This window comes from Juglans regia, chromosome 15, assembly GCF_001411555.2.
Source record: "Juglans regia cultivar Chandler chromosome 15, Walnut 2.0, whole genome shotgun sequence".
Classification (NCBI taxonomy): Eukaryota; Viridiplantae; Streptophyta; class Magnoliopsida; order Fagales; family Juglandaceae; genus Juglans; species Juglans regia.
In genome coordinates, this window is record NC_049915.1 from 20,163,667 (window position 1) to 20,188,152 (window position 24,486).

Here is a 24,486-nt window from a genome sequence, read left to right on the forward strand (position 1 = left end):
GCTCGTATTGTTGGTTGGGCTTGTTTGAGAGGTTGGTTTCTTTGTAAATGCGGTTTCGATGTTAGTGGGACGGTGTGTTGTATATATAGCTCAGGAAAAATAAAAAGAACAAAATGAAAACCGCTAATGGAATGAATGACTATTTTTTAACTTAATAATAAGATTATTGGACGACAATTTTGGTAATACTATTATAGCATGTCATGCTATTAAAATTTTCATGTGAGCATTATTTCATAGGGCTGATCTTCCGACCTGACCCGAAAACACCACTTCCGACCCGGCCCGATTTAGGAGCCTTCCGTTCGGCCGATTGCCAAGAGAAGATTAAGTGTACCATGTGTCTGTAATAATTATTCTTTATAAAGTACGTTTAGGTAATGGGTTAATCTTTAAGTTTAAGAGAGAGGCATGCAAGATTGCCAAGAGAAGATCAAGGTGCTCAACCTAATTATGGATATCAAGGTAATATTGACACTCTTTTAGATATTATTGTATAGTGACTCAAATTTAATAGCCGCTTCAAGGAGAAGTGGTCTCTTATGGCGAGCTTTTGACACTTCAAAGTCAAGGAAAATGTCTCCCATACAACACATGAATGCTTGACTTCTTGGAAGAAAAATCATATACAAGAAGCGTCTCCCCATACAGCACTAAACCATACTGATCTATTACTTTCTGTTCTAGTTTCTACTGTCCCTACTATCAATAAGGGAACACTTGCATGGTTTTTTCAACAGTATTAAATCTTGTAATTTTCATTCTGTGGACAAGCTGAATTTCAGTTCCTAGACAATTAAGTAGAAAATATTTTATTGGTAAATAAGACATTGGCCCTGTCACTGTGACTTGTCCTTCAAAGAGAAGCCAGTAATTGGCGCATCAATTTATTTATTTTTTTATTTTTTATCAAAGAGACGAATGTCACCTGTCTATGAGTGACCCTCTCCCGTCTTTTTATTAAAAGACTCACTTATGACAGAGGAATACCGTAGAATCAAAATACATCATGATAAACTCAAAACACAATCCAATTTTTTTTTTTTTTTAAGAATATCATTCCGAATATAAAGAATACCCAATTTATCCATACAGACTAATCCTTAAAGACGCCCTTGTACCAAATCCTGCCCAATAAAATCTAATATTCTACATTTGTCCCCTCTTTTGCCAAGAAATCCACCACTATGTTCGCTTCTTTAAAATTATGCCGAAAACGAACGTTAAGACCACTAACAAGCTCCTTCACTTCCTCCCAAAAATCCCATAAATACCAATAGTTACACACCACCGAGGCCAACCACTCAATCACGACACTGAATAATACCTCCCCCACCCGACAATTCCAGATTTCCGCTAGAACCTCCCTCTACATTTAATTTCACCCGATAATCAAGCTGTTTGTTTGTAAAAGTGAGAATCTTATAGACTAGCTCTTGTTGGTCTTTCAAGAAAACCGACGAAAATATCTCAAAAAGAATTGATTTTCAATAATGTCATTATTGGGGATTATGGGATTATGATTAATTATCCATCTGTCAGGTGCATCGCGTGCAGGCCACACTGAGTTTGGTTCCCAAAATTTCTTGGATTTTTTCGAGCAAAAACTGGAGTACTTAATCACTCCTTGAGCAAGTTTTCGTGACAATTGGTCCTAATTCACACATAACTATATAACTACAATCCATGAACTGATGAAAATAGTTAGTTATGTGTGAGACTCTACTTTCACCAACGTGTCCCCAACCAAAATGTCGACAAGACGTCATTGTCTGGGAGAAAGGTGCAACTAGCTATATAGTTAGTTTGACCCACCCCAACCCCAACCGACCTGCAACTTATAATTAAAGGTGCTCGCCAAGTCTGACCCAAAAGCTCAATATCACCAATCAAATTATTAATTAAACTTGGCTAATTTGAATAGTTTGAGATTTTATGATATATATCATTAATCAAATTAATAGGTATAATGTACTACCATCTATATAATACGATACGTCAATACAGGGGCTTCTGATCCATATAAACTTCTCTTCCAAACTCAATTTGTGTTTACTGTCTGTGGCATGCATGCACGCACGCATCCTACAGATATAGGATTTTTGAAAACCACCTGCATATATGTATGCATGCCTGAAACCTGTCCATTCCAAACATTGTGGTTAAGACTATGGTTAACGTACGTACGTGCTTTTATATAAAGAAACACATTACCTTCCTTAATCAATTCCTTGATAAGTAGCAGCGTCAATGTTGTTAGGTCCATGCACACTATTGCCAATTCAATTAGTCACTGATCACTCTTTGATTGTCAACCCGTCCTCCAAAAATAAATCCAGCTTATTTCGTGAGAGTTCTTCTATTCATCATTCTTTCTTAATTGTTCCATTTGACCCTTTCAACGTTGATTATATACCAAACTGCAACAAGGGTAATAAGGTAAATACTCTTGCTCTTCTTTTACCCGGCAGCCCGATCGAAAATAGCCGATGACCAAGTTGTTATATGGCTATGGGACAAGGGCCATTTAGGGAAATCAAAAACAAACAAGAAGCTATAAAAAGCCCACAATGCCATTCCTGCCACTAGTTTTGCCATACACACACTCGAGGCTGAAAAAAGAAAGAAGAAAACCAGAGAGAGAGAGAGATTAGCAATATTCAGAGCGGATTGTTTGGAATTGAAGAAGTCCATTAATCCATGGCCTCAAAAGATGCAACGCCACGTTCAGGGACGTCAACCAGGACATGCTTGTGTGCACCCACCACTCATCCAGGCTCATTCAGGTGCAGTCTTCACCGGAATTCTCATCCCCACAAGGCGGCCTTGATCACTCGACGAAAGGTTCGCGTTTCGCCTACTCGACATTGGGAGGTTGCTTTGATTGCAAAGGCTAATTATTCGTTGAGAGCATTTCTCCTGCATATAATCATCAGGCCCTCCAGCCATGATCTCCAACGCAGGAGGAATTTCCAACCCAAGCCTAGCAGGTTTTGCGTCATGAATAAAACTTGTAGTGATCATCATCGCATATTTGCAGCTGTTTCTTGATGACCATCATCGTTAATGTGTTTGTAAGAATAGAAATTAGTTTTTGTATAGGAGTATGTATTAATTTGTAAAATAAGGTTTTCGCATATACGATGCATGGTTTAGTAATTAATTAATTACGTACGAGGAAGCAATTAGCTAGCTAGCTAGCAAGCATTAATTGATTGATTTTGTATGTATTTGATCATGTTTGGCAACAGATCCTCCATGGAATTTTCTTGTTGTTTGGTTTAAATTTGCAAATATATAGAGGGGAAGAGAAACAAATTAGTGGATTAATTTGAAGCATATTTCAGGTTTTGTTGGTGAAGAAAGAACGATCCATGGACCATGATCACGGTATTATGTACTTTCGATACGGACAAATTAATTAATAAAGTAGTTAGTATGGGTTATTTTAATAGCTGAATATTTAAATCAATTGACATCCTAAAACAAAACTCGACCAAAGATAAGATTAAAATGTGTACGTACTACTCATATATATGTCAGTTTAATTAATTTTTTCTCCAATTAATGATTGATTATATATTAACCTAATTAATAAAAATCTCTTTTTTATTATATATATGTGGATTATATATTCAAAAGTAACATATATATATATATATATATGTAATATCCGAGTATGAAATGATTTGCCGTTTCAGAACACGCAATCCTTCTTCCCAAAGTCGAATTAGTCGAGAAAAGTTGAGTTTCCATGCATGCAGAAGAAAATGAAGGCGGCCTGGTAGGCTGGTACTCCTAATTCCATCCAGAAAATCTCGATCCTAATTTAAGGTCAAAGTTCAGACTCATTCAATTCCAAACCACCAAAGTTGTCAAACACACACCTTGACCCTTGACCCTTGACCAGCTGGAAGAAGAAAGAATGTGGGTCCCAAAGTTGTCGAGTAATATTGTCAAGCTAGCTAGCTGTTGAATGGTATTTTTCTATTTTGATCTTCAGCCAAAAACCTTAACACATGAGTGAATTCCAGTGTTGATCAATATATATGCGTAGAAAACCGATCTATCCACCTTCCTAATTAAGCACAAACAAAACGGGAATCGTCATTAATGCAGAAACCTTGATCATAATATATATACATATATATATATATATATGTGTGTGTGTGTGTGGCAATCTTTTTCCTGATGATGGTCGATACTTTTTAAAGGCATGATATTGTGAATAATTATGAGCAACTGCATGAATGAAGACTAGCTAAGTCTAAGAGTTATTTCCTTTTGAATTGCATTATGGTTGATTAATGTAACATTTTAGACTGATCATATCGGTGAACGTACAGCATGCATGTGCCGATCGAGTCTCCCTTTTGGAATGTCGACATATCTGAACAAGAGTGCATGTGGTACATAGCTTGCACATTTGGACCACTCTTACCATCAAATTATTTACGACAACGACTTGTAATTGTTGACCCAACTTGCAGGGCGGTTAATTCTATGGTCCTCGATCGGCCATCTTGTCGTTGCTAGCTTTTATATATAATTTTTTTGGTTTCGAACAAACTGTATCTCGTGTATTAAAATTTTAAAAAGCAAACAATTTCTTTTAGAAGTTAATATAATTAATTCTACTTTCAAATTAGTAATAAGCCAGCTGGCAATTATCCGAACCGCCCATTTTTATTTTGAAAGAGAAGTAGTTTTCATCCTTTGTGGCCTCGAAGAAGATATATCATTTTCCAAAAGAAAACTAAAGTTTAAAAAAATAAAAAAATAGACTGAACGTTTTTCCTAGTAATAATGAACCATGCATTGGCATGGAAGTCGACATTCAAGTTAAAATTTCTATCATTTGCTAATCAAAAAGATGAGAACATCGTTTTCGGTCGAAATTTAAGTCCTTGAAGAATAGAAATCATTATAATTTAGTTTTTGAATTAAATTCACTGCACCACAAAAGTAAGAATCTAAAACAAAAGCATAACCGGAAGTACTAGCTGTACATTATATATATGTTCATTATATATATATATATATATAAGCATAGATCATTTTAAGTCGATCTCAAAGCATTCTAAGTAAAAGAGGTTTGTACGTTCACCTGGTTGGATTAATATGTCAATGCTCGATCTCTTCTTTAAATGACACCTCTCTGATTCATGAGCGAGGTTATTGAATACTGTATCATGTTCAAACAAGGTCATGATGTTAGAATTTTGAAACACTCTCATGATGGCAAGTCTAGTACTAGGAATTTTCTCAGGGGTCATCTCCCTCACAGTACCAACGCCTTGACTTTTGTTTGGAATCAAGCTCTTCCCATCAAGATTTCAGTTTTTGTTGGGAAGCTAGCTTTGGTATAATGGTATCCCCCTTGATGATAATGAACCATACTTGAGGGCTTTGACACTTCAACTCTTACTGTTGTTGTTAAGATTAAGAAGTGGCTTTGAGTGCTCAATCCTCTTCTAAAACCAAAAGTTATCACTCGTAACGATAACATTGAGCTTCTCAACTTTTTACACATCCCTCGTAACCAAACACCATATTTTAGTCAAAGGAATTCCACCTCCTCCAGGCACTCTCAAGCTGAACATTAATGGTGCTTCAAAAAGTAATCCAGAGAATGATGGTTATGGTTGTATTTTATGTTCCCATAACTATTCTATCATTGCAGGTTTCTCTTATTTTTTGGTACAAGTACCAACACTTTTGTTGAGTTGTCAGTTCTAAGAATTGGTTTAATTTTATGCTATGAATCGAGTATTTTCAATCTAATTGTACGTTGAGATTGATTCTCTTATTATTGTTAATTGGCTTAATAAAGACTCTGCCCCCTTTGGAAGTACTTTGATATTTGAGATGATAGTTTACATTTCAATATCTATTTCTCTTTTACTATCAATCATGTTTACATAGAAGGTGGTAATGTGCTTACTGACAGCCTAGCGAATTATGGTGCAATGGGACGTATACACGGTAAGATTTTCTTCTCTTCTTCAACTCTCTAAACATATAATTATTTTGTTCTCTCTAGATTGTGCAGGTCTTCCATCTATTCGACACTAATTTTCTAGATTATTTCTTAGTCTTGTCGTACTTTCCTTTTATGTTTTTCTTTTCCTTCTTAGGAACTTGGTTTTGGGGTTTTATCTTTCTATCTTTGTAGCCCCAAGTTTTTCCTTATGTAAAAGGTATTGTTCTACCACAAGTGAGTGTAATCAATAAAATTAAGTCTGGATCTCCTCCAATTTAGCGAAGACATAATTCCAACTTATCAATTATCATGGAATGGAAAAGGATGTTAGAGGAACTAGCCGTAAGTTGTACAACCCCATCTCTACTTTCTGCAATAGTATGCCCCTAGACGGGTTTGTGCCATTGCTCCGGAGATGAAGATTTCCAAGGATTTTATGCTAGTAGTTTTTACCTGTCAATTTTATAGATTATGGGAAGTGTCACAGCCCAAGGAAGAAGCTGAGCTTTGGGCAAGAAGGTCATAGGTCATGGGCCAACATTTATTTTCCTATTATGTTATTAGTATTTATTTATTTATTTATTTTGAGTTGTAATAGATATTGAGCCTCAGCTCGTAACATTTGAACCCTTTCCATCTAATTTTCCTATAATCTAACTAGGCCCATTATGGAACATCACTATGTAATGAGCATTCCCTGCTCAGATGCAATCTATCGAAATTGCACTAGAAACTTATGCTTCATTCTCTATCTTTCTTTCTCTTCTTTGATGGAGTTGCTCCCCTCGAATTGAGCTATCCTAGAGTATTTTTATCAAATACCTGAGGAGTGTTACAGAAAGATTGCAAGTTTTAGAAGATACTGACATACACTACAACAAATCTTATTTTTTCCCAGGAGGGACTGTGGTCGAAAAAAGTGTAGACTTCATGGGAAATTGTATGTTTCCCACCAATTTGTATTGTGGGAGACTCGTGGAATAAAACTGGTGGAGAAAAATTCTTTTTCCACCAAATTCTGATTTCATGGGAAAAACCATCATTTTTGCCACGACATGAACGGTGGATAAAACATTTTAATTTCGTAGCAACTAAGTTCACTAACATCAACTCGTGGTCAGTAATAATGTCTTTATCCATGGAAGAAGTTTGTGGAAAATCAAGTATATCCATAAATTCCCTTCGTGGCAAAAAATGTATCTTTTAAGTTTTACCCACCAATTCGATCATGGCGAAAAATTATTATGGATGATCAGTTCTATTGGAAATAAGCAATTCCCACCACAATTGTCTCGTATAATATGGTGAGAAAAAAACTCTTCACATTTCCCATGGGAAGAGGTTGTGGCAAAAAGTGTTTGCCCATAACATATTATGCAAAAAGTGTTTTCCATAGAATACTTATTTACGAAGAACTATTATAGCGGGAAATAATCACTTCCCACAAATAACAAAGTATTTGCCACGAGTTGTATTTGCGGCAAATACTAAGAAATTTCAGAAAAAAAAAATAAAAAAAGAAAAATATAATGCTTTTGGAGACTCAAGTCTTCGCATTCCTAGTAAAGTCGATGCAGGTTTGGCAGCTGCAATCAGAGAAACGACAGATTTCACATCCAAAACAGACACAAGAAGTGCAGCCCTTGCATGTTGGAGAACGCATGCAGCCCCTGTACACTCTGCGACTCCCTCGCTCTTCGTCATCATCACATGTAATTCTGAATACAGAAAATCGTTGTTTCACATGAGTAACTATGAAACTCAACCAAAGACACTAACATAAGACTTAAATGCCTACTAAAATCACCAGTGTGCATACAAAGATGGATACATAAATATTCTTGTACATGAAAAAAGATATACAGGAATGCGTAGTGATTTTGGTACGTGAGCCTTGTCCATTGCATTTTGAATAACGAGGCCTCGAAGATATATTATTGGCAGTGTCCCACTAATATCTTTGCAAGGCTTCCCAATTTTAAATGTGATGGGTCATCCAGTGCAAGATAGCTGGCATATAAAAGTACATCACTCATAGTTGCCAATTCCCTTGATATCTCTCTCTTTCTAGTCCTCGATAACTTTCTAGTTCTTCAATGCAAAAGGTCCACTCAGAATCCTGATGGCTGTTGCTGCACTCCTTCGATTGATACCTTAGACAATCCTATCCATTTTTAATTATCTTATCTGTCAAGGCTCAACAAGCACCATACTGGCATTGACACATACCGGCATTCAATAGTGTTTCAAAGTTCAAACACGAGCAAACATCTTTGTAGCATTAGAAAGACAATGAGAAATTAGCTGATAATTAGTTATTAAAGAGTAAATAAAAAGCCAAGCAAAGTTCCTGGAGCTAGGGAGCATGGAAAACACTACATACTAAGTTGAGTATGACAGTCTTCAATTTTTACATATCCGTATATTATGATAAAGCGTTTGTGGCTTGAAGTGCTTGAAAGGTGGAGACCATTTTTTTCAATCACAATCTTAGAGTGAGAAGTTGAAACCAGAAACATATAAAAAGCTCCTCTTAAATTATGCCAATGCAGAAAGATTCCACTCAAAGGTCCAAGATAGGTTTACCTTCAGTCTAAGTGAATACAGAGGATCATTTGCATTCCATCTAGAGGCCATAATGGTATAAAAGAGCTAAGCTACCTTTTATTCTCAACTCAGAGAGCCAAAATCAACATTTTACATGTATAAGAAATTCTTCCGTATCCTATATATGAAACTGTGGAAGCTTACAGAGGTTTTCCCCAATTCCCTCACAGGAACAAAAATTACCTTGTGAAATTTACTTCAGGCTTCATTTGACATACTAACAACATCTTCAAGATTTTAATGATTACTATGAAAATGAAACACCATGGCTGAGGTCCAGACCTAACCAGACCAGGGTCCCCCAAATCTATTAAACAAACTTGCATCTTGAAAAATCAATTTAGGGATAAATCAGAACCTTCCAGGTCACTTACAATCTTTGTAACAAAGCACAAAGGTATCCTATGTGGAAAAGACAAATCTACAGTAAAAGTAGAGATAAAGAAATAAACAGGCCAGCACATTGAATGAGCATAATGCAAGCCATTAGAAAAAGATTTATCTGATTGAAAATAAGAAAACTGCAATCATTTCAGTCTTGATATGCACTGACACATTTCTAGATACCAATTCTCTAGGATAAAACGGTAAACATAAGCAGCATGTTACTGAATGGTTGTATTCAAGAAGTCTGCTTCTTTGTAAAAGCTATCCTTTGATTTTAGACTTACCCCAAAACATCAACATATCCCACGCCACTTTAATACTTCCATCAGAAAGTTCTAAATATCCTTGAGAAGTATCTTACGCTCAAAGCAATTTGACAATGATAATGGGAGGTAATTTATGATTCTCCCAAAGAATTTTCATCAATCTAGATCAAGAAACTCCTATTCTTCAAAAGATTTTAGCATCAGATAAAAAGCTTAGTAGTAAAACAATAGGACAAATACAGCAAGGGACAATAAAGAATTTTCATGTACAGAAAACTTAAAACAAAAACTTCCCTACCATTCTCCATTGGAAAGAAATGTTAGACCTTCAGGGGACACAAAAGTTAAGGTTTCTCCGATAATTGCATAAGAACAACAAATGAAAAAAATAAGATTTTAGAATGTAATAATCAAACAATGCTTGATTACAATAGCAAACGTAGTTTCTATGAATATTTCCATGAATATTTCCATGAAAACCAGAAGAGTTATAAATATTGATCACACACCTTCATAGAAGCCTCTCAGTATTCGTATGTATAATCTGCTAAATATATTGTGTGCGCCATGCTTGGACAGTGCAGTGCAAAAGCCATAGAATCTCGAACCGAAAGTAATACTTGAGGAGTGGTGACAGGGCTATCGCCCATCCTCTAGATATATAAGAGCTATTTTCAAAGTGAATGAGATAAATCTCATTTAGGTGAAGATAATAAAACAGTAAAGAATCAAAGGCATGTGCACACACATCATAGGAGGAATGAGGAGACACAGTGCATCCAGGGTCAAAGGGATCTTCAGACCCACAACAATGCCAGTATTAACAACTTTGCCCGGAGTTGGGAGTATCCTTTAATAAAACCACATCACAATGAATACTTCCATACCTATAATTCTCTGTTTCGGCAAAGGTAGGATTTTTACCATTCTTAAGGGCTGGACAACGAAGGAGGCGTGCGGGAGGTGCTGCTGCGTCCATGGGTTGCTCGTGGTGGTGCTACGTCTTGGCTGGAGGCGGCGATGGTGGCTCACGGCGGTGGGGAAGGCCAATATAATCAGAAAACGGTGGGGGTGTGCGGTGGAGACCAGCGAAAGAGACCATGCGAAAAAGAGAGATGTGGGAGCTAGGGTGGAGCGACGGTTGGAGACTGGCGGAACCATAGGACGGCTGAGGGTGGTGATGGCCATGGCTGGAGACGGCAAAAGTGCACAGATCTGCTAGGATCCGAGACGGAGAGGGAAGAGAGAGAATCGACAAGAGGGTGAGGGGCTGCAGGGGAAGACCCACGATGGCTCGACGGCAAGGGGAGCCGTTCGCAGAGGCACAGCAAGGAGGAGAGGCTAGACAGTCCCAGGGAGAGAGAGAGAGAGAGAGAGAAGAGAGGCTCAGAGTATCACACGGGTGTTTTTGGGGGGAGGCGGGAGAAAAGGGAGGGAGGAGAAAGGAGCGGGGGATTTAATTTTATTAGTATTTGCGGTGGGTTATTATCGTCGAAAAAGTTTATAACACCGCCGCAAATACTAATAACATGAATTAAAATGCTTAGTATAATTGTGGCGGACCGGCGTCGCCGCAAAAAGATCAAAATTCTCGTAAAAAAAAAAACTAATAACCCATGACCAAAAAAATTCGTGTATTAATTTTTTGCGGCGAGATAATGTCGCCGCAAAAAACTATTAACCTTGTGGCCAAAACTTATAACCCACGAAAGGGACATATTTTTGTTAAATTTATTTCCGGCGACTTATAATCGCCGCAAGAAACTTTTATTTCGTGGCAAAAAGTCGTTTTCCCACAAAGTTATACTCACCAATGTGATCTCGTAGCAAAAGACTAGTATTTTTTTCCACGACCAATTTTCGTGTCATAAACCTACTCTTTGCCACGATCATTTGTCTTGGAAATGAGAAATTTACAATGAGAAATGCTATATCTCCCGCTGGGAGCTCCCGCTGGAGATTAGTCTATTTTTTATGTGTTTTTTTTTTTAAATTATTTTTTATATAGATTTTTTTAATAATTTTAAATAATTTTTAAAAATAAAAAAAAATTAAAATATTATTAAAAAATACTTTCTTAATCACGAAGTAAAATAAAAAAATCATATTTTATGATTTTTTATTTTACTTCGTGATTAAGAAAGTATATTTTAATGAATTTTTTTTTACTTTCTAATTAAGGAAGTATTTTTAATGATGTTCTAAATTTATTTTATTTTTTTAAAAATATTTTTTATAATTTTTTATTTTACTTCATGATTAAGAAAGTATTTTTTAATATATATTTTTTTACTTTCTGATTAAGAAAACATTTTCTAAATAATGTTTTAAATTTATTTTATTTTTTTAAAATATTTTAAAATAATAAAAGATCTATATAAAAAATTACTTATATAAAACACATATAAAATAACACTACACCCCAGCGGGAGCTCCCAGCGGGGGCTGTAGCATCATCCATTTACAATATAAAATATCCAGCAGTTGGTGTTGGCCATGATGAATGCAATGAACCATATGATAAGTCCAAGAATGCAGATTATTTTTGTCTTTCCTTTTTCTTTATGAAAAAAGAAACAGATATTTGTACTAGCATAACATGTGGTAATCCAGACACTGCAACCTAAAAAAGATATTATAGGTAGATCTAAAGATAATGATGAATCCTTCTTTTTTATCCAGAGACTTAAGGTTTACGAATCCCAAACATTGCATCACTTACCCGAAAGGGGAAAAATGCCTTTTGCTTGATATTAGTATAGTGATTTGGTCCATTGCTTAAACAGGGTGCTAATAACTTGATTGCATTATTTATTTTGTTCTTGATCAGTAGAGTTCTGATTTAGACAAACATCTCTATTTACTAAGGATCAAAGAAAAAATAATAACACATCTTAAATTTCCTGACATCTTACAACAATCATCCCTTACATTGAGTAGCATATTTTTAACTCATAAACTGGAACAAATTGGTAGACTTGAGAATGTCCACGGAGATGCAACAAGAAATAAAAACAAAAGATCTCCAAGCAGATATAAATGTTGCTTTCCATCAGCAGAATGAATAATCCAGTATAATGCCTGCTGAAAATAATCAAGAGGTGTCAATCTTGGGCTAATCTTTCTTTATGGGATTTCTCAGGTCTGGGGTTGTCCTCCTTGGAGTCATAAATGAAAAGGCCAGTAAAGGACAAGATTTGGTGTATGTCACCGTTTTAAGTAAATTTACAATGCAATCATATTAGAGAAAACCAGCAGACAAATTGCAATCAGCTTAACTTCAATATGACCTATTGCTGAAAAAGTTATCAAACCGTAAATCTTGACGTCCCAAGAATCTCTTGAAGAAACTGAGGTTGAATCCAAACCAAATTTAGCTACAAAAGCAAACATCCAAAGATCATCCCTGCCTCAGCACTAAGCTTAAGTACCACCTCCAGTGGTTCCTGAGGACTCAGCAACATCCTCTAGTCTCAATGTTATGGCTACTGCTTCAATCATCTTACCTCTATCATCTGAGCCATCCACAGCTCTATTCAATCTTTTTAACCATATATCATAGTCAAGTGGGTATGGGGTTCCACAAAGACTATCAACATAATCCGCAAATGCCTTCAGGAGAGCTGAAACCTCACCAAGCTTCTGCTGAATCAAACGCATTGACCAGCTTCTTTCCCTCCATTGCAGAGCAGATTCAATAGAATCCTGCTGTTCTATACTTCCCCCACAAATAAAAAAGAGGAGATAAACCAGGCTTTCAGCATCAGATGCTGGACAAAGTTTCCCATGCTGAAGGGCGTGAGATGATGAGAATTGTAAATTTATTGCTGGGCTGTCCCTGTCTTCTAGAACTGCACGTCCCCATGATATTGGTACATACAAAAAACTGTTTCTTGCATCTTTCATGTCAACAAGAATTATGTTTTCTGGACAAATATCACCATGTTGGACGCTGGTCATAGCTGCGCTTCTTAGAGCAGCTAAGCAGTCTCGGCAGCAGCGGATTGCTTCCTCGGAGGAGAATGGGCCAACCCGAGCAATAACAGATGAAAGTGGCTCACCAACTGGAGATGTCACAAGTATTGGAGTCCCGCACCATGGGTGATCACATCGCCCTCCTGGGCTCTGCTTCATACAGGGACCAGAATGCAAAATGCGGCCAGAGGCAATTATATCAGGCAAATATTTGCTTGAAATTCCCCGTTGCTTCAAAATATTTAGTACTTTTGTTTGCCTCTGTACACTGTACCACAGACTCATATCCTCCCAAGATGGCTCAAGTCTGGATGGATGGGCACCTACATATAAACACAACAACTTCGTTGGATAATCAAGAGAAACAGCGCTGTATAGAAAATTGTTCCCTACTACAAGAGACTCCTGTATTTGGAAACTTTTCTGCCCCTGCCGTTGATCATCCAAAAGCAATATCTCACCCTTCTTAAGCTTCAAACGCAATGCCTGCTTTCTGAGAAATGAATTATCATTCTGGTCAAGTTCAACAATCTCTCCATGTTGGTGACCAGCCTGTTGGAAGGGAACCAATGCAGATTGATTCTCAACAAGGCAACACTCCATCCTACGCTTCTGAAGGCGGAGGCTATGATCTGCGGCCAATGAGGCTATCGACTTTCTTGGTGGTCCATTCCACTGGACTATGGTGTAAAAAGTTGCCAAAAGTACTTGCAGGGTACCCAGGTCTCCCCAATTCGCATTCCCTAATTTGTTCCACATCAGATCCACTGAGGAAACACTAACTTGAGCGTGGGCTTTCATCCATTCAGCCATGGCCTGGTATGGGTTAGATGAGTTTAAATCGAGTTTGCTGAGATCACCACCAAATTTTACCACCCCTCCATATCTAGAGTCTAGAACCAGAAGGAAAACAGAATCACTGCTGACAGTACTGATCTTGCTCAAACTCCTAGAAACAAGTATATGAAAACCATAAAATAGAGCTTCACAAATTGTGCCAGCAGAAATTTTCAACTCATTTTCTGACAATATATCTCGCTTAAATAATACAAACTCCATCACTTGGTCCCAGTGAAGTTGCAACTCACCCCGAGGTTTCGACAACAAAGCTACACCACATAGCTCTTTAAGCCTTCCTCTTGATATTGACTTTTCTACACTATAAAACTTAGATCCAGGATGTCGGGGACAAGATACAAAGAATGGAAATGGCCCAGTTCTATGCCAAAAAGTACGCCACAAGCCATTTGCCACAACATGAAGGAAGTCTTCTAGTGCAAGATACTCATCTTCTTTAAGCTCATCAGCTAGTAGAGAACGTGAGCAGGGCATACGGTACAACTGCTGAAATAGCACCCCCTCCAATGCTAAATCAAGCTTGTGCAATTCATCAACCAGAAAGGGAGAACTGAAATGCTGCTCCTCGTTGGCTAAATCTGCACATGAATTCTCTAGAACCCAATCCTCAAGACTCTGTGTGAAACGTTCCAGGTTGGTGAGTTTCCTTCCATATTCCTTTAGCCCTTTGAACAATTTTCTGGAAGTAGAAAAGAACTTGCTTGAAGCTGAAGTTCCAGAAAGACTGTGAGCAGAGATAGCTGCATCCCATAATCGCCCATGCATTAGTCATTTCTATTAGATGCATTTCTTAGAGCAGTAACAGAGAAAAGTGATGTTTTCATAAGCGAGCTTTTCTTCATAAGTGAGAAAATTGATGTTAGAACCAAAAAATCAATACTAATGACATAAGTAGATAAGGAATTATCATAAAAACTTCAAAACCTGGGGAGTTTTTGTGGTAGTATCATTGCAACATAACAGGAATACAAGTTAATATCTAAGTCACACTATAGAAATTTAAAATAGACAAATTTTCTTCCCAGAAAGAAGACAGGCATGGGAAATGAAGAGAAATTTTGAGAGGACCATTATGCCCTTGTAGGAATGTGCTTGTGTCTGTATGTGGATGTGTCCCAGTGCTTGTGTTGTGTTAACAGATGGCTTCCTCATCTTTCTGTAATTTTATACCTTGTTTGCATGAACTCTAACTTCTCGTGATTGCTTAACTTTGCACATTTCAATTTGGCACTCGTGAATCTCAAATAACTCACTTCCCAATAATCTTTCATTATTATCATTTTGTTTTGAACATGTCAATTCCCAGCTGCACATCAGTTTTAAACCAGAGGATGGAATGTATTGTAGTTAACTTACGATATTCCCTTCACTAATTATAGAACAACAAGAAAGTATGTCTCCATCAAAGGTAAACCATCACATCAATTGCTCTCCAAGGAAAAAGCCCACTCCAACACACTGCAACACCTAATAACAAACTTCTGACTCTACATTTTCCAACACATCACCTCCATTCCATCAAGTGGATGTTCCGTCTAAAACCATATTCTCACCCAATATCCTACTTGTACGTCAATCCTAAGTCTAACTTTTAAATAGTAGAACTTAAGATGTTTAAACAATGACAAAATAACATATCAACAATTATGGTATGGGACAATCATCTTAATCCATAAGTTGAAATCAACCAATAGCACAACATCTCATATGAGATAAAATGGACAAAGCCGAGTACAAACTAATTTTCATATTTTTTTTAAGTAGCTAACTACTGATTAATTAACAGGAAAAGGATACAAAGTAAGCCAGTATTGCAAACCAGAGTTAGACTTCCTGAAACTTCCATCCAAGCTTTGCCCAAGAGATAAGTCCATATCATCGTGAGAAAAACCTGAGCCAGAATATTGGTATAATGTGCATAAAACTCAAGTTTGAAATATGTTATATAAATGAAGTTCAGGCTGACTAAACAATTCATTATCCCTTAGATTTAGCAAAGGCAGATGTGAACTTGAAACTCCAATAAAAAACAGCATTTAAGTGAAGAATAGAACACAAAAAACATCTCAAAAACAAGATATTCAGTGATTTTATATTTTAACTGGTCAAAAGAAGTGAAAACAACAAAAAATATATTGCAGCTCTAGGCAACACAGATGCTTGAAGATCAATATATGAGGCTTAAAAACAAAATACAAAAACTATATGGTTAAACAAAACATTTAGGCTAAGCTTTAAGCTTAGTAATTGGTAGCTCTTGCAGTAGCATTGCATTCTATTGTCACTAGAGTAACAATATTTGATTAAACGTGTTGGTTATGTTCCCTGCCAATTGCCAAATTAGTAGAATTTGGGTTTAAGAATAATGCTGAACTTAACCCTGTATTAGTCAATCTAGATTCACATTCAAGTATCAAGAAAATGATCAACCTCTTTGATGCGCTTATCCCCTGTTGTTAATTAGATATTCACGTGTCATCACAATAGAAAAGAGAATCAGAACTGAGGCAAAAAGAAAGACAAACTGGATGAAAGCATGTCCAATCTGGATCATATTATTAAATTTCTATGTTCTTTAACTCTAAAATTATACAAGCTTCTTATTGTTTTGCTTCAATATGATGATTGGATAGAGAAAGTTTCCATGGCCAAAACGTATATGTAATTCAACTTTAAGAAGAGCGAAAAATGAAGCAAACCATGGAAGAACTTCAAAACAGGCAAAATGTTGCCTTTGGATGTAGATTGTTGATAATTATTGGGAACTAACATCATAATATTTGAGAAAAGCTAGATGTCTAAGGGATTCCCAAACTTGAAAAATTAGAATTTTTTTATACATGTAAGAGTTGTGTACATCACTGAAATTGTAAAACTACTTTTAGGCCTGGTTTGTTTAGTGAAATTATCTCATCTCATCTCATCTAATCATTACAACTTTCCCAAACTTCCAAACAAAATACAATAAACAATTCAACTTTTTCAAATCCCAAAACAAAAATAATATTAAAAAATTATATGCTAACAATATTTTATTCAACTTCATCCCATCTCATCTCAACTCACTATCCAAATCAGGGCTTAATGTAAAGTAAATCTAAGATATCATATGAAGCCATGTCATTTTGTAGATTTATTTTTGTGGGATCTCTTTATGGCTAAAGCATTTCTCATATCTATAACCTTGTAAGAAAGCATCTAGATACTTTTCAAAGGGACCAAAGTTTAGTTGATTTGAGATTGCCCTTGAAGTGGACCAAATTCAAAAGCCTCCATAACATCAGTAGAGCTCCAAATGACAAAAATAGTGACCCAAACTTTCTGTTCAAATTGTTTTCAATAATGGAATCATTCATCGAATGAGCAGTGGTATAAAGACTTGTCCAACAACCACAATCTAGAGTAAAATTGGAAGGCAATTAAAAAAATCACAACAAAGGCTTCCAAGGGAACTTGTCAAATCATTAAGAACTTGGAACATAGAAAGCAACATAAAGGCATGCATGTAACATTAGATGATAGAAATCAGTACTGACCAGATATGAAATTCTTGAAACTTCCATCCACAAGCTGTTCTAGGTGGAAATCATTTTGTTGAGAACCTGAGTCAAGTTAATTGTAAAGGTTGTAATAATAATCCATGACATGATCTAAAATTCAGAAATATATCAACATTCTAAATGAAGAGATACCATATATGGCAGGATAAACTAGAAAAATAATTTCTCTGATCTACATGCAATACTAATGTAAGAATCAAAGGTCAAATATTGCCCTCGGTTAATCCTAAGTGGTAAAGGCCTTGGTCTTGGAGTATCACTCCCTTCAAGGTCCAAGATTCGACACCTCATGGGTGCAAACAATCTTTTGGGGCCACACCCCCTTGTGAAAAGCCAGCGATTCAACCAGTTTCGTGTAGGGAAACTTCCGAGCGTGCAGTGCACGGGACCGAGGTTTACTCTGCAGGGGTGGGTCCAAAGAGCCTTGCTTTTGAGAGGTTCCCCAACATCAAAAAAAATATATTGTCCTCATTTCACGCAAGAGCCAAAAAAGAGAAAACAACAAACTTGAATAAGCTGATATGGATCTGCATGATGGAAATATCCAATCACCATGGCAGCTAAATTTCAGAGCAGCTCTAATGATTGCAAGCATGAGCTTCTGATTAGCATGGCTTTATATAGATTTTGCTTTGGGGTGTATACTATTGGGTAGACTTCAACTAAAAATTGAGGGGACGCCCTAGAGTGGAGACGGGGTAGCACGTGGCCACCTTGCTAGGGTCTAGGACCCTAGGTGGAGAGGGGACCAATAAAGTGGAAACCACCATCCCGCAAGGGTGGAAGGTACCTGTGATACCCCATATGATAAGTGAGGGTAGGTGGTGTATGAATCCCACATTGTTTGGGAAGGAGAAGTTCTTACTCTTGATAAGGTTTCAATGGGGCTCCAATTATATCATTGACTAATCCTTTTGGAGTATAGCCATGTGGTTTTGGCCTTCTATTGGGGCATTAGAAATAGTATCAAAGCTTATCTCAACCAAAAATGTGGGACTTGAGTCGTGTCACCTACGATGGACAGGCCCGATGAGGATGTCGGGCATTTAATGGGGGAGATTGTGATACCCTATATGATAAGCAAAGGTAAGTGGTGTATGGATCCCACATTGCTTAGGAATAAGGAATTCTTGCTCTTTATAATTTTCCAATAGGGCTCCAATTGTATCATTGACTAATCTTTTTGGAGTATAGGTCATATGATTTAGGCATTTCATTGGGGCGTTACAGTACCCTCCCCTCCATGGGGTGACATGTTGTAAGCACCAAGTGAATGCCAAACATAGGAACAAAATTTTGGTGGCAAAAAGGTACCACTTTTGACATGATTATTGTTTGCACTCTACAGATGTTACTATGGAATAGGGTCTTTTCCATTTCATTTGACATGAGTCGAATCCATTATTCTAGTGCAAAATGTGGGTATTTTAGCCATTTCAATGTTAATCTAGTTCCTCTTAGAAACACAATGACCAAGATCCCTCATGTTTTGCAATAAATGGACACTATTCGTTTCAAGTAAAATGGAGATAATCCTCATCTCATGGTCTATGTATTTTCAATGAAGTGAGAATTCCATTATCATCCTCATAAATATCATTTAGTTTGCACCATTATACACACACAATCACCATAATACAGATAGAATCATTCAATCCAGAATCTCACAAAAGTAAAATGCCTTAACTACACTTTAAAGTAAAACTAATTGCTACTGAATAACAGTCTATATGTCCACCAACTACTGATTGGTGGTTATACCACAGATTGGGTGAGAGGAAGGAAATGGAGTACTAATTATGCAGTGAATCCAATTGGACGGTACCTACGAGTTAAATGGACTTCCATTCTGTCTTGAGTGATTCAGTGCTAGATTGGATGTAATTCATGGACTCACATGGTATGCAAAGTTTGTCATGGCCTGCCTATACTACTGTCCACTCGAGAAAATTTGATTGAGACATTTTAACCAGCATGGTTATTGCTCATGGCATTGCCTTTTTGAAAATGGCCATGTCCCCAAAACAGGCAATTAACCCTGGAAGTTATGGAAACAGAGGATTCTGAGTATGAGGGTAATGTGTAGCCAATGAACAATAAGATTCATTGAAAAAGAAACAAACACTACAAGCTAGATGCCACTATTCCCTCAAGGGAGATTATAGTTATAAGGAAGATACATACCGATTCGATCAGTCAATGCTGAGTTTATCAATCTGCCTGTAGACCTAATGACCATTATACCCTCTAAGGGAAAGAGGATTTTCTCACATGTGAGTATGACTGATCCCCACAACATTGTAAGTTTTCAACGAAGCACAACTCAGAAGACATGACACGTTATAAGCTTAAAAGCAAAAATAAAACAAAAAGAAAAAGATACCATTCTTGTTTTTTTTAGAAGATGCAGAGATTCTCAGTTTCAACATTCTGTTTTCATTTAAATCATACACTACTGGCTCGACAAATACTACGAGAGGCCAACACAGAGAGCAATTTGTAATTTGGTAAATTATTTCAAACATTACTCACCGAATTCCATCTCGAAGACCCACAATACCCAAAAGCAGAAAAATTATTGCAAGAACTAATTAATCCGCGGATCCCTGAGAACTTCAAAACAGGCATTCTTCAACCCAGATATTGAAATGTCAATAAATGATGATATGGACCATCATTGATACGCCACAAGCAGTGGAAAAATGTGGCCAATGAGAGGGAACTCAGGTAAATGAGAGATCTTGAACCTCTTGTTTTTCTCAAAAGTTGAAAACTTGAAATTGAAAATGGGATTCTCGTTGAAGCTAGCTTATTGTCATGGCTCTCGTTGCTGTTGTATTGCGTTGGTTGGCAGGGAAGCAGCTAGAGGTGAAGAGCGAAAAACACTACTCCTTTTTAAAGCCTAGGCAACAAAAAACATCCAAACATAACAAGTACTAGCAACAAAGCAATGAAAGGCTGAGTGCGAATGAAAAAGAGAGAAATCCAAGCCGTAGAGACAGTGGTCCGCGAGTGAGCTTTGTCGGTCCCCACATCTCTTCTTGGCAGTCAGTCCCATTGACAATGATGTTTCCATTACTCATTGTGTCACTCCACACTCCCCATCCTGTCGAACGTGCACTATATGTGGCCCCTGATAGAACAAAACAGGACACGTAAGCCCAACCCACCACGTAGGCCCAAGGCGGAGGGAGTTTCCACGAGGGGAGAAATGGGCAGCCGGCGTGGGAAAGCTGCCTGAGGACATAGTGGCTGAGTAGAGCATGTCTTGTGATTGATGAATAAAATAAAAGATGTGTTTTATATACATTGAATTCCAAATAGAATTTTACTATAAGAGTCATATATAGTATCGGAGCTCTCACTTTTCATGAGTCCATTATTTAAGCGGCAGCAATAAATTAGAAATCTCTAATTGCCTTGTACAGTTGTACTATGGTTACACTCCAGTCTCCATATCTCATTTGCCATGGCTATTTGTTTTTTAAGGAATTACTACTAAAGATGTCTGTTTTTACAGTCCATCTCCTTCATGCTTCATCTGAATTCACCCATACTGTGAACTTTGAAGTCCTCGTACCTGTGTGGAGATAAAGCAAAGTTTTCTCACAGATTTTATTATTTGTTATGCAAGAATCCCAGTTTGTCTGTGCAGTCAGCAGTGCGTTTTTTTTTTTTTTTTTTCTAATCAAGCATGTATATTATAGATGGAAATAATATTACAGAGATACATAATATCTCATGAAGGTTCTTAACCACTATCAATATATAAAATATACCTATGAAGGTTATCTAAAGATATGCAACCAAAGATTAAATTGATTACTGCCCATTGCGTCATAAAATGTGGATATCGATTTTGTGATGATGAATCTTTTTGAGATTGTAAATTTAGACGGATCTCATCAGTGATTAAAGCTAGCCTCATCTTCTGACTGTTATAACAAATTGAGCGTCACCCTCCAGATTAGCTGGACTCTTTTTGAAGATGTTTTGTTTACACTCCAGTCAACCGTGTGATCACTGTATTGGCCGGCGAAACAGTTCGAGCAATCAATTTTCAACGTATAATGGGATGCTGATTTTAGAGATTTATTTAGGAAAGAAAAAAGTAAAAATGAATTCAATGTTGCACTATTAAATAAATGGAAAAAAGGTAAATAGTCAATTACACGGGGGCATACCTCCAGCTAATCTTTCCACATAGTTGGTCCCTATTACCATCAATCGATACAGTGACATCTGATGAGATATTCTCTGCTTTTTATGATGAGAAAAACACTTGATTATTTTTTATTTTCAAAGGATTGGTGAAGTTCATTTAACACCCTCAAGATAAATTATTAGTATATTTAAATGATAATTCTGATCATAAATGTCCTGGACTGGAATTAAAGTTGAAGATACTCACAAATTCGATCATAACCATTTGATTGCAGTGAAAATATTGTTGATTAGCAAAAGAAGAATACAAGATTGCTTTGGAAGACAACTCTCTTGTCGGAATTAAAACCTACATCCGTATTTAATTACGCAAGGGACAGCCACCAACTCACAATTTGGTGGCATATCCCTCAATAAATTATTAAATTCTCCTATTTTAATAAATTAATTTATATATATATATATAACAGGAGTGAGAGTTTTAAATTCAAATTTTTCATCTGAAGAATCGGATCATATTTTTAATAATTTTTTTTTTTTATTAAAAATAAAAAAAGTTAGTAAATTTCATTTGAGAGCTTCAACAGGATGTCTGTTGCTTTGCATATTAAACTAGAACAAAGTAGCCCCCCACCCCATACTGCAAGAAATGAATGATAATAACAATAATAATAATATAGGAGTGCGGGCTGTGTTAATGACGGTCCAAAACTGTCGAGCACAACGCCAACCATAATAATTTGACCCAAATCAAAAGACTTTCTTTAATCATATGTCAGTCCGCATGATCGATTGAAACATAGGCTTGCGAATGCCGCATTCACTAATCATCAAATCGTCCGTGGATGCCAACTTTGAATGTATTCCTGATTGATCTCCTCTTTGATTTTAGAGATTAATTTGTCTAAAACTTAAACTAAATGGACCATTTTAATAATCAAAACCGCCTGGTTTGAATAGAGAAATACTTCAATCTCATCACATCTTATATCATCTCATTATATCTCATCTTAATATCTAAACTTAAAAAATACAAACTCTTTTTAATTTTAAATTTTTAACTTTTTCATTTAATTATTATCTAATTATTATATATTTTCCAAACTTTCAAACAAAACATAAAAAATAATTAAACATTTTTAAATCTCAAAATAAAAATTATATTAAAAAATTATATTCTAATAATATTTTAATTTTATAATATTTTTATTTAACTTTTTCTCTCTCATTTCCTAAAATTCCATAAAATATTTTAACTCAAATTATTTTTAACTCATTTCATCTTAACTCACTATTCAAACCAGACTAAAAATGACATCCAGTGAGACCATTTCTAAATATATGTGGAATAAAAAATACTAAGGTTGTATTTAGATAGTGAAGTGATCTCAGATATTCTATGAATAGTAATAAAAAAATAATTATTAAAATATTAAATAGTAGTGAAAAATAATAAAAAATAAGTTAAAAGAAATGATAAAATATTACTACCAAAGGAAGCCTAAGATATTGGACGTGACATTTGCTCTTCCAGTGATACCTCTTGTTCCTGTCACTTGTGCAAGTGGATGGTATTGTATAGTGCGTCTAAATTGTCACAACTTTTTTGAAAGGAGAAACTAATTCATTAAACATGTAACAATACACACAAGACTTCTTCTCCCAGTGCTACATTCAAGACCCCAGGAGGGCCATCCTTAAGCCAAGCCTTTTCACAGCTATCCCTAATTGCTAATTTGGCTACCATATGAGCAACTCTGTTTACTGTCATTTGAACAAACCTCAGACTCCAAGCTTGATTCCTTCTCATTAACAGTTGCATATCCTTTATCATTTGGCCAATCCACGAGTTGTCTTCACCTTTGGAGTTTACTGCATCTACTATTGCCTTAGCATCCCCTTCAAAACAAACTTGGTTGAAGCCAAGCTCTGTGCAAAGATCCATAGCTCTAAGAAGAATAACACTTTCAGCTTGGGCAGCTGAGGAGATATGATCCTTTGGGCCTGTCACCACCGCTTGTACACTGCCGATTGAATCTCTGATGATAACACCCAAACCCATCCTTCCCTATTCTTTTTGAAAGGTTGCATCAAAGTTCACTTTGACATAAGGCCAAGTAGGCGGCTTCCACTTCAGGTCAGAACCTCTCTCAATAGAATCTACTGCACTCTTTGAACTGATCTTATTGGTTTCCTTAAATAGAGATAGTTCATCCTAAACTTGCCTCGCCAGAATACCAGGATGCATAAACTTGTTTTTAAAAATGAGAGCATTTCTCCTATTCCATAGCTGATACCATGTGGTTGATGCCATCTCCAACCTCTCTTTACTCAGCTTGTTCCTCATCTCAATCCACAACAGCTTAAAGTCAGTATAATATCTCTTCCATTTGTAGAAAGAACTGGATCCATCTCCCCAAACGTCTGTTGTAGCAGGGCAGTCCCACATCACATGCACTAGTGTTTCCACTTCACATATACAAATTGGACATAAGTTGTTTTCCATAATGTTCTTCCTGAAAAGGTTATCTTTTATAGGAAGAATATTATTAAGACACTTCCATAAAAATTGTCACAACTTTGCTGGTTGCTATACGCATGTTTTCTGCGCATAGTGAAAAGGCTAACATGTTTTCTGTGCAGCTAAGCAAAATTCAGAAGGGTTTGTTTGATCTTCAATTGATTC

At 36.4% G+C, this 24,486-nt stretch overlaps 3 protein-coding genes across 4 annotated transcripts; all 3 read right to left on the reverse strand.

Annotated features, from left to right (window-relative positions):
* Positions 1 to 7,288: 7,288 nt before the first annotated feature.
* Positions 7,289 to 10,701, reverse strand: LOC118344715. Of its 2 annotated transcripts, none has more exons than XR_004798451.1 (2): positions 10,168 to 10,701; positions 7,289 to 7,701 (listed from the first exon to the last, which is right to left on the reverse strand). XR_004798451.1 is itself a non-coding variant. In XM_035685877.1 (2 exons), exons 1-2 carry the CDS (start codon positions 10,429 to 10,431, stop codon positions 7,481 to 7,483), a joined length of 522 nt encoding a protein of 173 aa, XP_035541770.1. In that variant the 5' UTR covers positions 10,432 to 10,660; the 3' UTR covers positions 7,383 to 7,480. The 2 variants fall into 2 exon arrangements, 1 of the variants encoding a protein (XP_035541770.1); XM_035685877.1 differs by having other exon boundaries at positions 7,383 to 7,701; positions 10,131 to 10,660.
* Positions 10,702 to 12,137: 1,436 nt separating this feature from the next.
* On the reverse strand, positions 12,138 to 20,882 carry LOC109001194. Its single transcript, XM_018978382.2, has 4 exons — positions 20,169 to 20,882; positions 17,613 to 17,678; positions 15,896 to 15,967; positions 12,138 to 14,816 (listed from the first exon to the last, which is right to left on the reverse strand). Exons 1-4 carry the CDS (start codon positions 20,176 to 20,178, stop codon positions 12,667 to 12,669), a joined length of 2,298 nt encoding a protein of 765 aa, XP_018833927.1. The 5' UTR covers positions 20,179 to 20,882; the 3' UTR covers positions 12,138 to 12,666.
* Positions 20,883 to 23,427: 2,545 nt separating this feature from the next.
* LOC109000724 lies at positions 23,428 to 23,862 on the reverse strand. The gene has a single exon (XM_018977697.1). The coding sequence runs from the start codon at positions 23,860 to 23,862 to the stop codon at positions 23,428 to 23,430; it is 435 nt and encodes a 144-aa protein (XP_018833242.1).
* Between the last annotated feature and the right edge of the window lie 624 nt (positions 23,863 to 24,486).

Excerpts from the sequence above, each read along its gene's own strand:
- LOC118344715 (XM_035685877.1), bottom strand. The coding sequence starts at position 10,431 with ATGGCCATCACCACCCTCAGCCGTCCTATGGTTCCGCCAGTCTCCAAC. Across the intron at positions 7,702-10,130 it reads GCCGAAACAGAGAATTATAG|AATTACATGTGATGATGACG; the intron begins GTATGGAAGTAT and ends TTCTGTATTCAG.
- LOC109001194 (XM_018978382.2), bottom strand. Across the intron at positions 15,968-17,612 it reads TTTCAAGAATTTCATATCTG|GTTTTTCTCACGATGATATG; the intron begins GTCAGTACTGAT and ends ATTCTGGCTCAG. Across the intron at positions 14,817-15,895 it reads TTTCAGGAAGTCTAACTCTG|CTATCTCTGCTCACAGTCTT; the intron begins GTTTGCAATACT and ends TATGGGATGCAG.
- LOC109000724 (XM_018977697.1), bottom strand. The coding sequence starts at position 23,862 with ATGGGTTTGGGTGTTATCATCAGAGATTCAATCGGCAGTGTACAAGCG.